Source organism: Hesperophylax consimilis, chromosome 3 (genome assembly GCF_061612785.1).
Source record: "Hesperophylax consimilis isolate HC1 chromosome 3, BYU_Hcon_1.0, whole genome shotgun sequence".
Lineage (NCBI taxonomy): Eukaryota > Metazoa > Arthropoda > Insecta > Trichoptera > Limnephilidae > Hesperophylax > Hesperophylax consimilis.
Window position 1 is genome coordinate 12,230,404 of NC_142838.1, and position 15,709 is coordinate 12,246,112.

Below are 15,709 nucleotides of genomic sequence, written 5' to 3' on the forward strand. Positions count from 1 at the left end.
ACTGCAGTTCTCCTGCTGGACCATACTTAAAAAAAAAACAATTGTAAAAATAGTCTACCTTTTATTATCCACAGTCATAAAATTAAAAATGGGAAAGGCTGATGATGGAACAGCCAGTGATGGGTGTAAAGCTAGCAAGAACCCTCTTGCAACATGCTCATCAATTGCCCTTCAAATGTTCGCTAGTTTAAATTGACAAAAGTCAAACCTATCTAAATGTATATACATACTTACAACAATGAAATGGGTGTAAAGCTAGCAAGAACCCTCTTGAAACATGCTCATCAATTGCCCTCCAAATGTTCGCTAGTTTACATTGACAAAAGTCAAACCTATCTAATTGTATATACTTACAACCATGAACCAATCCCATAAAAGAAAGAATGTTCTTACCTTGCCACTAGAAGCGGAGAAGTTAACCATGCACATTTTAATCAAGTGATGCTTTGATACTATCGAGTTGATTGTTATTTCTTTGAAGGAATGTATGTGACTCTTAACTATACCAAACTTGTGTACAAGGAAGGTGAGAATCGTATTTCAAGTAACTAATGTCCACATCAAAGGTAATGCGACAGTTGCAAGAATAATACTAATGAATCGTTCATATTCAACACGCTTTAAATTCCATTATCAAAATACACATTACAACCCATGCACGGGGATGCAAGTTATGAAGGACCTTTCGACAGATAATAATAATAATGTTTGAATCATTTCTATAGCGCAGTTTTCGTGAGTAAATCTCCTTAAGTGCGCTTAACAACAATTTATACATTTAACCTATACCCTATCACTTCTTATAACTAAGATTAATAGCTAGTGATTTTAAAGGATACATGTTTTCATTGCCACAATAAAGCCATATGAATATGATTTAAAACTAGAGATTTGTGAGTAATATACTTGTTTACATTTATAAAAACATATTGTTATGATTACTGCCCATGCTGTCAGTTGAGAGAGTATATATGTATTGAACCATTGTTGTTGTGTGCAGGTGTCTCTGTTTGCTCTGGAAGAGGCCCTAGAAGGACGCACACGCCAGATCCCGTACGACGCCATCCTGGCCCTAGACGTGGTGATGCGCCACCTGCCCTCCATGACCTACACGCCTGTGGGCCGCAGTTTCTTCTCCTCCCCCGACGGTTACTACCACCCGCTGGGGGGCGGCCGCGAGGTCTGGTTTGGTTTCCACCAGTCCGTCAGACCCAGCCAGTGGAAGATGATGCTGAACATTGACGGTGAGATTATTATGTAATGAGCAAGCTGCATTCTGCTGATGCACTCATATCTGATTTCAAAATTAATTTAACAGTAATTGAGTTGTTTTAAATTTAAAATAAGTTAATCCTTTCTTCTCTCCAAATAAGAATCCAATTGAGGTTTATATTAGTAGAATCGATGACATGTTGTAGAAGTTTGTTCCATGCATCCACTACTCTACTTGCAAGGAAGTGTTTCCTATGTCTTAATACGAAAGGTGTTTTATTAATTCGTTACTTACATACGAGCTCTCCTTGAGACTATTATAGATATAACATGTGATTTTATATACATATAAGGAAGAGTGACTAATTCATTCACATCTCCATGAACCGCACACTATTCCACTGGCCTCTCATCGAACCACGACATATGCTAAGCTACGTTCCTACTCTTCCCGTTCACAATATCAATTTTCAAGTTTATCTGAAGGTAAATTTTACCTGTCTATCTGAACATGGACTCTCTCCGCTCTGAATTGTTGAGAGAACCTTTGAAATCATCCACAAATTCCATATGCATATTCCGAGAAGGTGCCCACTAACTGTTGTTTTTCTGTGTTTTGATTTCACTTCTAATAGTTTATAAACGTACCCCCCATTCATATACCTTCTTTTCCATATTAATTCAGTATCAACTAATAATGGCTGTATTTTCTTGTTTCAGTTTCCGCCACCGCATTTTACAAAGCTCAACCTGTGATTGATTTTATGTGTGAAGTTCTGGATATACGAGATATCAATGAGCAGAGAAAGCCACTCACAGATTCTCAAAGAGTCAAATTTACCAAAGAAATCAAAGGACTAAAAATAGAAATTACACATTGCGGCACAATGAAACGAAAATACAGAGTGTGTAATGTTACAAGGAGACCAGCGCAAATGCAATCGTAAGTATTCCATGTACACACAACTTTATAAAATGTAATAAATCAATCACCATTTGAACGGAGTAGCAAATATATACTCTCAATAACGGTCTGGTGAAAGTCACACCATTCAAAATGGAAACGCTTCTTAAAGATCTATTCACATCTACCAGCACGTAGTGTACCATTAGTTTCATCCATTATCTATGAAGACGTTCCCATCATAGTGTAGCAGCCATCACTGACAGTAGAATATTTTGTCGGTACCGCCGCATATCTGTCAGTTCAGTACAAAATGGCGCCGCATTCACAGCTGATTTGCAACACTGCGATTTAAATTAGTTTAAAATAGAATTAACTTTAATTTGAAATGGAAGAAATATAAATATAAAGGGTTGACTGTCGGGTTCGCCCACATAATCATTTGCACCGTCTCATAATCAGCTGTTGATCCACCTCAATTGTACTCATTGTCCCCATTATGCCATTTTTCCAATCACGGTATATTGTTCCCTTGGAATGACAAAGTTTTTCAGCCATTTTGAGGTTTCAAAGTTTGAATCCTGAATATTTACACTTGAAATTGGACTAATTTAAGTTTTATGAATACGCTACGTGTCTGTGAATATGAATACACCTTTAATCGATGGCATTATTTTAAAATGTAGTTTCCCCCTGCAACTGGAGAACGGGCAGACAGTGGAGTGCACGGTGGCTAAATATTTCCTGGACAAGTACAAGATGAAGCTGCGCTACCCGCACCTGCCCTGCCTGCAAGTGGGCCAGGAGCACAAGCACACCTACCTGCCCCTGGAGGTGTGCAACATCGTGCCCGGCCAGCGCTGCATCAAGAAGCTCACGGACATGCAGACCTCCACCATGATCAAGGCCACGGCTCGCAGTGCTCCCGATAGGTAACCATCCAACCTGCCTACACTTAATCTATTTGCAACTCAAAATTTAGGATACAATGGCTATATTGCAATATCATTGTTTCATTACAGGGAGCGTGAAATTAATAATCTCGTGAGAAGGGCTGACTTCAACAACGATTCTTACGTCCAAGAGTTTGGGCTCACCATCAGCAACAGCATGATGGAAGTGCGTGGCAGAGTTCTGCCTCCACCCAAACTGCAGTACGGAGGTCGGATTTCATCATCGCTTGGCGGACAAGTAAGCCTTTATCAGCCAGTTTCACTCGACCTTTCATTTTGCTTTTGCTATGTTAACCTTTCCCTTGTTGTGTAGATGGTGGCATGTTCGCAGAGCAAGCAGCAAGCCATGCCCAACCAGGGCGTGTGGGACATGCGCGGCAAACAGTTCTTTATGGGCGTGGAGATACGCGTGTGGGCCATTGCCTGTTTCGCCCCGCAGCGCACTGTCAGGGAGGACGCACTCAAGTTAGTACATACAGTACACCCACTCAAAGCGTGTTTATTATATGAACACCAATGAGATGCCAACTCAAATTCGATTGACATAAATGTTTTTAAAGTCTTGGTAATATATATTACAGTAGAACCCCGTTAATTCGAATCCCGATGATTCGAAAAAATGCGTAATTCAAAATTTTCACCAAAAAATATCCACAGAAAAAATTTTCTTACAAAATGGTTTTTAATTTGAAATTCGTAATTCGAAATTTATTTTTGTCCGCTCACGAAAATTTGTATGTGTGATTCGAAAAAAATTTTGCGTATATAAATCATAAAATTTCGTAAATCTGAATATAAAAGACAGCCGTGGCGGTAAACGCTGAAAAATGTATTTTTACGTGGTTATACATCGTCCTAATTAGTATTATTATTTGTAAATCTGAATCATTTACACTGGTATGTCGTATTTACTATTACAAGTTTGAAGGGCCGAGAAAATACGTTTTACGCGGAAGTATGTCGTAGTTTTATGAATTTACACCAAATATCTGAATTTAAAGGGTTGGCCGTGAAAATATATTGTATTTTTACAAATTTATTTTAAATATCTGAATTTTAACGGCCAGCCGTGACGGAAATCGTCTGCGAAATCTCGATTTACGTCGGAAATATATCATATTTTTACGAATTTACATTCAGATATTCGAAATAAAGGGCCGGCCGCGAAAGCTCGATTTACGCGGTAATATATCATATCTTTACGAATATCTTAATTTAAATGGTAGGCTGTGACCGAAATCAGCTTTACGCGTAAATATATCGCACATTTACAAATTTATTTCGAATATCTGAATTTAAAAGGCCGGCTGCGACGGTATTCGGCCGCGAACATAAATGAATAATTCGTATTAATACGAATTTACTCCCAAGATATACCCGGAATTGAAGGGGCGACCGAGAAACTCGATTTTCGGTGTCTTTTTTTAAATTTTCTTCATTCATAAAATTTCGAATTATGTTGGAATTCGTTAATTTGATTTTTGATGTCCCGTGGATTTCGAATTAATGAGGTTCTACTGTAATATGATTAATTTTACGGCACTCTTACGTAATGTTTTTATATTTTAATTATGATATGAGCAATATTTAGGTAATGAAATTATTGTTATTGTTCAATAATTTAATTGGTTTATCTTTTGTTTTGCAGAAATTTCACACAACAGCTACAAAAGATTTCCAACGATGCCGGCATGCCAATAATCGGACAGCCGTGCTTCTGTAAATATGCCACCGGCCCAGATCAGGTGGAGCCGATGTTTAAATATCTTAAGTCCACTTTTGTAGCCCTGCAGCTGGTCGTGGTTGTGTTGCCAGGCAAAACCCCAGTATATGGTGAGTGTTATTGTTAAATAATATAGAAGTTGTAAATATTTATTAGGTGAATTGAATAGAATTAAATAGAAATACTTTCTGTTTTACAGCCGAAGTGAAACGAGTGGGCGACACTGTATTGGGAATGGCAACGCAGTGCGTTCAAGCAAAGAACGTCAACAAGACATCACCACAGACCCTAAGCAACCTTTGCTTGAAGATTAATGTTAAGTTGGGAGGAATCAACTCTATTTTAGTTCCATCGTTGCGTCCCAAAGTGTTCAATGAGCCCGTTATATTCCTGGGAGCTGATGTAACCCATCCTCCCGCGGGAGATAACAAGAAACCGTCCATCGCGGCGGTGGTGGGCTCCATGGATGCCCATCCCTCCCGATATGCCGCCACAGTGAGAGTTCAGCAACACAGGTAACAGCCTCCATTCTCATTCTGATGTATTCCTTAACTTTCTCGCAATATACCAGACAGAGTGCATTGCCACTATTCTTTGTGTTCTTTTAAGTTTGTTTGATTAAATCAAAGGCACTTTGGGAGAAAAACTCTGGACCCGATGAATAAAGCAGTTTTAACCCGGGTGCCTATTTTGCATTACAAAAGTGTCCTTAATCATTTATGAGTGTCTTTGTGAAGTTAAAACTTTGTATCATTTTCTAATCCTAAAATGTATATTATGTTTGTTGCCCATTCAAATATTTTAGAAGTAAGCGATCCTCCGGGGTTGTTTGTTTGTTTGTCTGTCTGTCTGTTGGACTGAAATGGGTGGTAAATAGACTGATGTAATGAAATGTACTGTGTTAAGGATAAATTGATAGAAACAATGTGTTGGTATTCAGGGGCCAGCAGTTCCTGCGGAACGCCACACTTTCCGATCCTGACACACCACCCTCGCCTCCCCGCGAGACTTCACTCTTCTGGCACAGGCACGTGTGCATTCCTTCTACTCTTATTCCTTCAGGGTGCTCTCTCCCCTCCCTCCCGCCCCTCCCGCCACTCCCCTCCGCACAATCCTCACTCCAATTCTCCTGTTTTGTTTTATTTTATTTTGGTTTCTCCATTTCGTCCCTCTCACATTTTATACTCAAGACACTCAGTGGGCTATTTAATAATAATTATAATTAGATACTCTTATATCTCTTCATATCTACCCTCAAACTAGAAAATAATAAGTTCCTTCATACCAGAAATGTTTTCTTCACTTTTAATTTTCCTAAGTTGCAAACCTTTATTTTGTTTGAGAAAAGATTATCATTTGGATTCTTTAAATGAAATAATAATAGTTCATAGTTAGTTGCAGATTTGCGCGTGTTCAAACACTAATTTGACTATCATATTGTATGTTTTCAGGCAAGAAATTATCCAGGAAATGAGTAGTATGGTGCGCGAGCTCCTGATCATGTTCTATAAGAGCACGGGCGGCTACAAGCCTCACCGCATCATCATGTACAGAGACGGGGTGTCGGAGGGACAGTTTATCCATGTCCTGCAGCACGAGCTGACGGCCGTGAGGGAGGCTTGCATCAAGCTGGAGGCAGATTACAAGCCTGGCATCACCTTCATTGTCGTACAGAAACGCCATCACACTCGACTGTTCTGTGCCGACAAGAAGGAACAGTCCGGAAAGTCGGGTAACATCCCCGCCGGAACCACTGTAGATGTTGGCATCACACATCCCACTGAATTCGATTTCTACCTATGCAGTCATCAGGGTATTCAGGTGTGTTTATTTATCAATTCCTTCCTTCCTTATAGCATTAAGTCAAATGTGTATACAAACTATTATGTGATGGATATACTCTTTCTTAAAAGACTAGTTTCATTTGCAAAAGATCTGTATTGATATTAATATATTGATTAAATATGACAGGGAACAAGTCGGCCCTCTCATTATCACGTGCTCTGGGACGACAACCACTTTGACTCGGACGAGCTGCAGTGCCTCACGTACCAGCTGTGCCATACGTACGTGCGCTGCACTCGCTCTGTCAGCATCCCCGCCCCCGCCTACTACGCCCACCTGGTTGCCTTCCGGGCGCGCTACCACCTGGTGGAGAAAGAGCACGACTCGGGCGAGGGCAGCCACCAGTCGGGCTGCTCCGAGGACCGTACGCCCGGCGCCATGGCACGCGCCATCACGGTGCACAATGAGACCAAGAAGGTTATGTACTTCGCTTAATCTGCCAAAAACACCAGGTAACTACCAAATCTGCTACAAGAGGGATATTCACAGCTCGGGACTCCTGACCCTAAACTTGTATAGAATAGGACATCCTAGTGTATAAGATAGTTTAAGAGCGCTTATTGTCAACAGTGTCGTGTGACATTATCTCAAATATCACTTTCTTTTCATAATACCTTAGTAACTCATCCTTGCAGACCGGCTTTTAGTTTTAGACCTATACACTATTTTGATGAACCGAAGTATATTTCTGAAATATATTCGACATTCTTTCTCCCAGGGTAAAATCTTGATATATAGTATGAGTAAAATAATACATATTGTTAGGTTTGCTGCATTATCAAATTAGTTGAGGCTGGCATATCTTTTGCCAGGTATTTTATCTGTTCAACAAAATGAAATTCTAGAAGCTTTTATGATTTTAGAATTCAGATCTCTTAGCCAAAATGACATGACAACCTCACATTGTGTGAATCTGATCTCTTCATCCATAGGTTCCGACAATCATCCCAATATATTCCCTCTTGTTAAATGTTTCTATCTGAGGAATACATTGTATTATTAAACTCACTTTGCAGAAAATCTTCAAACACAATACTGAGACTTGAATTATTTTAATTGTTTGTTTCTATTTTTATAAACTTTATGGGTTTAGAACTCATGTAATTACACAACGTTCATAGTGTTAATAATATCACTAATTAGCCATTATCAGAACATCCTTAAGAAGATCATCAATAAATATAAATATATTATTTTCTACTGTAATAGGTACGGAGTAAAAAATGCCCACAACTCAACATTTGAATGAAGTATTTATAGATAATTTTTGTGGATTAATACTGTGAAGTGTTTTTATTCTAATGTCTAATAGGAAAACATTTATCTTTATACATAATAATACGAATGTATGTTTTGAATAATGAAAAGAGAAACAAGTTCTGGAATGAAAATCTGTTTTGTCCATCAGCATTTCTCGTTTGTCCTCTTTTTTGTTCACTAAAACCTTTGTTGTTGTTTCTGAAATGTGATTGTTTTGGTAACCTCAAAAGGCTGAACATAATTTAGCAGCTACCAACGCTAATAGGAACCAGTGCTATGTGGGACTGCCTTTTAATTAATTATTAGTTGATAGAATGAATAGATCTTAGTGCAACCGATCCTTCAGTCAACACTTAATGGTAACTTGTCCTCGATAAATGTACACAAGCTTAAATGGTGATATCTGAAGTAACAATTGTGGTCAGCTTCCCGCTCGTACTTGTTTATTTCCAAGGTAGACTCCTTTAAAGTACAAAAAATACAGCACTCAAGAAAACTTTTTTTTAATAATTATTGTTCTTAACATAAGGCAAAATATTACAATGAATTTGTCATTTCTAATACAGAAATGACAAGGTTTAGTAATAAATGCCAATGTTTAAAAAAAATTACTAATGTTATTTCTTTGAGTTAATGCAACACTGAATCTTTTTCTTTCTTAATGGTGAACTTTTGTAGCACTTATCCAAATTTCCTAAAAATCTTACCACAGAAACTGGTAGCGATGGAATATGGGTTAATCTGTACAGTGGGTAATCTGTGTAGCTACCATAATAAAAATACTGGTGTACAGATTTTGTTCATATATTGTAGTCTGTTGAATGTAAGTATTTTGGGCTTTACAATGTGTTTGATAACTGTGAAATCTTAAGACATGAAGCTTGTTGAATTTTTTAATCGTCCTTTATATCTTAAGCAATGTTGTTATTGCATTTTTTATAATTTTGAAAGTTCCGCGCCCCAGTTGAATGTGTTTTAATAGTTTGTTGTGGTGACAGAAATGCAGTGATAGTGATGAGTACAGCGTGTGGGGTGTTGTGTAACACATGTAATATGTATTAAGGATTGGAGCTGAGCCTGCTCTGTGTTCAACTGTCAGAATTGGAAGGGAACAGTAGTTAGTGGCCTGTTTGACTGTTTGGTTGGCACTAATCCCTCCGTTGTGAATAAATGGTGATAGGATATTTGGCAAGCATGCCAAGACACGAGAGCTGCGTGATGTAATCCTTTATCCTATGTGTAGAGCGCAAGTCTCTGTTAAATAATATATCTAATTTATGAATAATTGACCAAGAGCAAGAGGTGTGCCGGGAATTAAGTATAAGAAAGAAGTTAGGAAGATGCCAATTATAAATACGTTTGTATATTTCTCATTGCCACAAAGATCTAAATGTATGGGAATTAGTTTTAAGTTAAAATTCAAAATATTATTAATGAACAATTATACAAGGGAAAATAATTATGCTCTTAAGCATTTTAATTAGAATAAGTTAGGAAAAGTGTTTTTAATTAATTTTTATATTTTTCACAAAAATTAATTTGCCATAGCTCATTTCCAAAGCATTTTCACAAGTATTTTATTTGATAAGTTTTTTTGTCTTGTCGATTCTTTTTTCGTTGGTGTTATTATCATGTTAAGGAAAAATAAATCTGGATACACTCATTCTTTTCCAATCACTCTATTATCTGTTTTCATAAATACTACATAAATGCTAAACTGAAATACTGAAAATGTTCCACGGGGCTCTCATACTGTGTTTTTACTTACCACGGCAGAATATACCGAGGAACAGGAACCAATTTTACATAAATCATATATTTTTTATGTATATTTTATTTTCAATATTGATCACTATTTATTTCTATTTAATCAGTAATTTGCAGCTTTAACCTAAGTTTTTCAACTTTTGGCATAATCATTTTGATTACATTACTGATTTACCTTAGGTTCTTAAAGAAATTACATATTTAAATAGGTGTAATAATTTAAGCTATCGATAATTTGTTTATGACCAGTGTCATCTTTTGATGTGACGGGAACATATTTTGGTTTATTATCACAAAACATACAATATGTGCCCTTCTATAGCTGATAAAGTACAATGATATCCATATCATAAAGAAAAACATTTGTGAAAATACTAATTTGAATTGCAAAAATAATAATTTAGGATTGAATATTTTTTGTAGAAAAAAAGATGTAGGTATTGTATTATGTTAAAAAACAATGTGAGGCACGCAATAAAATAAACAAGGTGGATTAAAGAAAATAAATTTACACACACCTGCATAATTTCCATGTAATAATGTGCTATAAGCATGTGTTAGTAGTGTAACCAACTAATCATTTCGGCAGTCAATAAAAGTTTGAGAAATGTCATATTTTGCATTTAAAACCCACTGTTTTGCATTGTATTCATATTTTACTCGAGATGTCTAAAAATATATAAATGGGCTATGATATTTTATCTTATTATCTATAATTCATACAGTAGAATGCTGATTATCCAGATGGAAGTCCCGAATTCCCCATGTGCCTGGTGTTAAATTTATACACTGACAATGACTTGAGGAACGGCAGCACAGCCATTTTGCATACAAAACTTAAATTTGGATTTTGAGAACAAAATATCTAACCAAACTGAATATTTATTTGGGTTTTAATTTATGATACATGACCATTCAGAAATGCAATTTTTCATTATTTTAGAATCATCTTCGGGATTTTTTGTGAGTAAATTGTAATAATTAAAAAATAAACTATAGGAACTACTAAGTTCTATCCAGGTTCTGTTATCATTTCAGTTTTGTGAAGCAACTAGCCTAGCCCATAGTGATATAATAACATAACTTGAAAATTAACTTTGAAATTTGATGAATTAATCAGCTGACCATTCTGATGAGGAACTGTTAGGACGGGTTGTTTCGGAGAATCTGAACAATTCATCAAATTTCAACGTTCATTTTCAAGTTCTGTGAAAGACTTATTCAAGTTCTGTTTTTATATCATTGTAGGCTAGTTGCTTGACAAAACTGAAATAAAAACAGAACTTGAAAAAGTCTTTCACAGAACTTGAAAATGAACGTTGAAATTTGATGAATTGTTCAGATTCTCCGAAACAACCCGTCCTTAGAATTGTTCCTCATCAGAATGCCTGGAATCTGCGAATAAAAGAACAAGAAAAAGACTGGGTCAGAATTAGAGGGTTTGCAGACTTAAAATAGTATTGCACAAAAAAGATTAATAAATGATTCCTTTTTGATATACATATTTACATTTTACATAATACCGACCAGTCTGGCTCGATTCAAATAATCTGCATTTCACTGTAGCCTTCATCATCAATCTATTGTGTTGTGTGTTTTAAGACAATGTTATTTTGAAGATTGCTTGGGACTCGCATGGGTACTGCTATAGCATTGTTGAGATGTGATACAGCCGCAAGTATAATGAGTATTGATTTAATCCAACCATTTAACAAATATGTATTTGTGGCATCTAAAAAAAAACCTCTGAAACCATAAAACTGTTATTTTTCCTGCAACTTTTCATATCTTTCTTCAGTGCTATCAATATTATATTTTTATTATTGTATATTTTGGAAATGTATGTAACAAATTTGTAAGTCTTTTTAAACCTGCAAATGTTTATGGGGATATTATGTGTAGTTTAAACTGGTTCACTTTTGCAATTATTATTATTGTTAACTAATTAGTGTGATTTCAATATCTTAGAAACTGGAAGTTCATTCTCTTATGTACCATAATGTAGATTTAAACAATGTGATCTGTCTCTTTCGCGGGCAAGTCAAATATAATTTATCCTTTCTGTTCAGTTTGCAATACAGATTTTCCATTGTTATTCGGGGAGTATTATGTTTATTTAGTTGTTTTGTCAATATTCCTTTGCAACCTATTGACGATTTAAAGATTTGATTGAATCGGACCCAGATTTATTTATATAATCCTAAAGTATTAGTATGAAGTCTTCGTGCAGGGTAAGAAGTAACACACATTATTTGGTATGCAGTCAGCATTGTGCCTCTTAATACATTACTTGTGTATTGACAGAAAGCTCTCATTAATTGCAATATTAAAAGTTGATTATTTGTGAAATTCTTTTTTTTATGTATCAATAATATTATTATGCAACTTGTTGTTTTCCTCTATTGGTAGGAAAATATTAAGAAAAAAAATTGATTGATTGTTAGATAATATCTGTGTGATTTTGTTCTGATTGTATAATTTATATTGCCTAGTAATTCACTTGTGTTTTCTAAGCACTTTAACGGTGTAATAAATTTAATTATCGAACCTGATATTTACTTTTTTATTTTTCAACTTAACCAAAAACGCTACAGACGACATGGCGCGTTATTTTCCTGCATCAGCTACGATTTGCTGGATATACTATTCATCTTCAGCCACATCAAGTAGAAGTAATTATTATTTTTTTAATGATAACTAATGTGTCGACACCATCTAGTGGGAAATTCAGCACTAACAAAGCATTTCCTACAAAAATAAATTTGATTGTTTACAGGTGAAAAAAATGTAATGAGCAGTAATTGAAGTACTTGTACATATTGAATTATTTGGCGGGTTGGAAATAAGCCGACGTAGCTCAGTGGTCCTGAGCACCTGACCGATCATCAGAAGGTGCGGGTTCAATTCCTGTCGGTGGCATTTATTTTTATTGGGAGATTATTTCAATTTGTATGGCGAGTAATCTCAATGCTTATAAGGGTCATTCCGCCGTTTCGTTCAAATCGCATGTTCTTGCAAAAAAGTCATATGAAAAATAATGTTTTTCAAGAAAGTTTTATTGGAAAATGTAGTTATTTAAAAAAGGAAAAAGTAGTATTTACCGGATTAGGCATTTGTCACTTAATAACTTTATGGTATACAAAAAACATGCTAAAATCTCATTACCTTCCCCGTGTAAATGAGGGACCGGTAAATTGATCAATAAATAAGAACATTTTACACTAGTAAAATCACTACATTCATTAATCGACCTGAATGTACAACTAATTTTGCATATTTATTGGTGTTTAATTTATTTTTAAAGTTACTGTATCATAGAAAGAATTGAGATTTTGTTTTTGTCCAGAAAAAATCGCTGTCGTCTTCCGCCAAAGCGGTAATTAAAATTGTGACCGTGTTTGTCACTGTTCGTCAGCTGTACCCCACCCCGCGCCTCCGTTACTAATCAATGTACCGCTATATCTGGACGGGGGAGGACGTGCGTCGCTGAATAAAGAAATATCTGCGATCTCCGTGCTCGAAAACGACTTTGTCACCGACCAGGCATCATTACCTTCCAGCATTTTTTAAAGTAAGTACATATTTTAAAAATTCGAAACATGAACCTATAAACTATAATTAGTCGGACTATTTTTTATTGAAACATAAAGATTTGTAATGTCATTATTAAGCGAGTTATTAAGGAAAGATTGTCAAAACCTCATTACCCTCCGTCTCATTACCTTCCGTATCGTAAAATTTTTTGCCGGATGGTAATTTAGAGGTGTGGAGGGTAATGATAAATTTGTAAGGGTTATTTTTACGTGCATCTGGGACCATGTTTGGGGGTTCATAAAAGTTAATATTATCAATAAAAGCAGTTTCTTGCGTTCTAGCGTCGGACAATTTCAGTTTTGGTGAAATACATATTTTCGTTTTATCTATTTACTGATATGGAAAAACAATCTGTTAAAATTTACCCTGCGAATTTTTATTTGAAAATCGATTTTTTTATTCAATGATATAATTACGGAGAATTTAATAACAGCACAAACATTAACTACAATGAGTGGACAATAGAAAAACAAACCTACAGGGGAAAGGATGGAATCCAGAAAATGAAAACCATAACAACTAAAAAGAAGCTCGAGGACAACCCTCGTAAAATAATCGAAAAGTTAGATGCCACCATGGATGTTTTCTTAAAACACACACGAAACATCGTAATGCAGTACTCCGCTATCAGAGAATTGAAAGATAATCTGACAGACACGGAGGTTCTCATACATGATGATTTTAGCGAGAACTATTGGTTGAAATACCATGAAGAAATTCAGTCCTTTCATTTTGGTGGCAGCCGAGGACAAGTCTCTATTCATACAGGAGTACTTTACTATGTAGACAGCCAGACGGGTAGATATCACAGTTGACATGAATATTGAAAACTTAAGCCTACAAATTGACTCGCCTACTATTTTCAATAATATTGATGACAATATGCTATTGAGCGAATTCGACGGCTCCATGTTTTTGGACGATACTATTGCTTCAACGCCAGAGCCTGCTAAAACTATAGAAAAGAAATGTAAAGTGAAAATACTCTCAAACGTCCCGTTCGACTATCAGCATTATTCCCTTTATAAAAATAGTACGCAAGAATTCAATCCTTTCGATCAATGTGAGTTCGAGAAGTTCATCCGATCCCTAAGAGTAGAATATCCTGATTTCGATGAATCAAAACAGCAGTCCCCCAAAACTGTGGAACTCCCACACATGGACATTGACGAGGAAACCAACAAAGAGGATAAGGAGGCGCCATTCAAATACTACTTAGATGACTGGATAATGGTTCAATATAAAATAACTAACACGACACATCATTTCATTGGGAAAATTATTGGAAAACATGAGTACACACTAGAGTACAAAGTAATTTTTTTGAAAAAAGCTCAAGGGAATTCCAAAAAATTTGTCTGGCCAACAATTAGTGACGACGATTTCATTTTGGAATCACAAATTCTTCAGCGCTTGCAAGATCCAGATGAGAATGAAAGAGGACAATTCACTTTCAAAAATTTGCCGAACTTTGATTTGAAATAGTTTTCCAGCAAAAACTTTCACAAGAATGATCTCAAGTTCCTTAAATATTATGTTCCTATTTAGATGTAAGACCTTTATCTTGTACTTATTAGTTACATATGTTGTGTTTGTTTTAAGTATCTCTGATTTTATTTTAAACTGCATTTCAATTGACTTCTGATTTTTTCTTATTTTTAATTATTATTTTTATTATTTCTATTTTTCAAATATTACAATGTTTGCTTAGGAATGTGAAAATTTTGTATTTCTTGTGTACAAACCTACTTATAAAACGTAATTATAAAGAATTTGACTATTCCTTATAATTTCTGGGTAAGTAGTATAATAGGAAAATTTTAGTTGTGTTGGGTTTGATGTTCCAGCTGCCTTTTCTTAATTTGTATTTTGATATTTTTTTCCATTATTTTTTAACAATTCATACAGATATTGCAAAAGCATAAGTAAGCAGAACTGATTACGTATGAAAAAATGTATTTCTTGTCTCCAATGTTCAAAAGTCTGAATAAAGCATTTAGTTTTTCACTATAATAGGTTTTTCTTCTTTTTCCTAATCCGCTCACCACGTCAAATGATACTTAGCATGATTTGAAATCTATTTTATTATTCAATTTCTATTCAAATTTCATTATTCACAGACATTTTAAGAACCTTAAACATGTTCACTACCATCTATTAATATTTCATTACCAAACTTCATTACCATCCAAATGTTTAAATTACCATCCAACAGTTTTTCATTACCATCCACACCTTCATTACCTTCCATCAATTTTCTTCGAATCCAAGTGTCGCACAAAGGTGCCCTTTTCACTTTTATACATCTGATAGGTACGGGAACCCATTTCTATAAAAATATATAGTAAAAAGGCAAAAAAAAAAAAATCCGCGGAAACAGGCAAATTTGAACGAAACGGCGGAATGACCCATAAATAATTTGTGTTGAAGTAAAAACAAGGTTTGTAGGTG

General features: G+C 35.5%; 1 protein-coding gene across 5 annotated transcripts in view; it reads left to right on the forward strand.

Annotated features, from left to right (window-relative positions):
* Positions 1 to 12,209, forward strand: part of AGO1 (protein argonaute-1) — a 34,562-nt gene extending 22,353 nt beyond the window's left edge. For 3 of the 5 annotated variants that reach the window (XM_089648018.1, XM_089648027.1, XM_089648043.1), the window contains 10 exons: positions 1,001 to 1,244; positions 1,933 to 2,155; positions 2,803 to 3,048; positions 3,139 to 3,307; positions 3,383 to 3,534; positions 4,718 to 4,902; positions 4,992 to 5,307; positions 5,733 to 5,819; positions 6,244 to 6,613; positions 6,764 to 12,209. In XM_089648018.1, the coding sequence (XP_089504144.1) occupies positions 1,001 to 1,244; positions 1,933 to 2,155; positions 2,803 to 3,048; positions 3,139 to 3,307; positions 3,383 to 3,534; positions 4,718 to 4,902; positions 4,992 to 5,307; positions 5,733 to 5,819; positions 6,244 to 6,613; positions 6,764 to 7,072 (2,301 nt within the window). In that variant the 3' untranslated portion in view covers positions 7,073 to 12,209. The remainder of the gene's footprint in view (positions 1 to 1,000; positions 1,245 to 1,932; positions 2,156 to 2,802; positions 3,049 to 3,138; positions 3,308 to 3,382; positions 3,535 to 4,717; positions 4,903 to 4,991; positions 5,308 to 5,732; positions 5,820 to 6,243; positions 6,614 to 6,763) is intronic. The other 2 variants (XM_089648034.1, XM_089648051.1) reach the window with 1 other exon arrangement.
* The last annotated feature ends 3,500 nt before the right edge of the window (positions 12,210 to 15,709 follow it).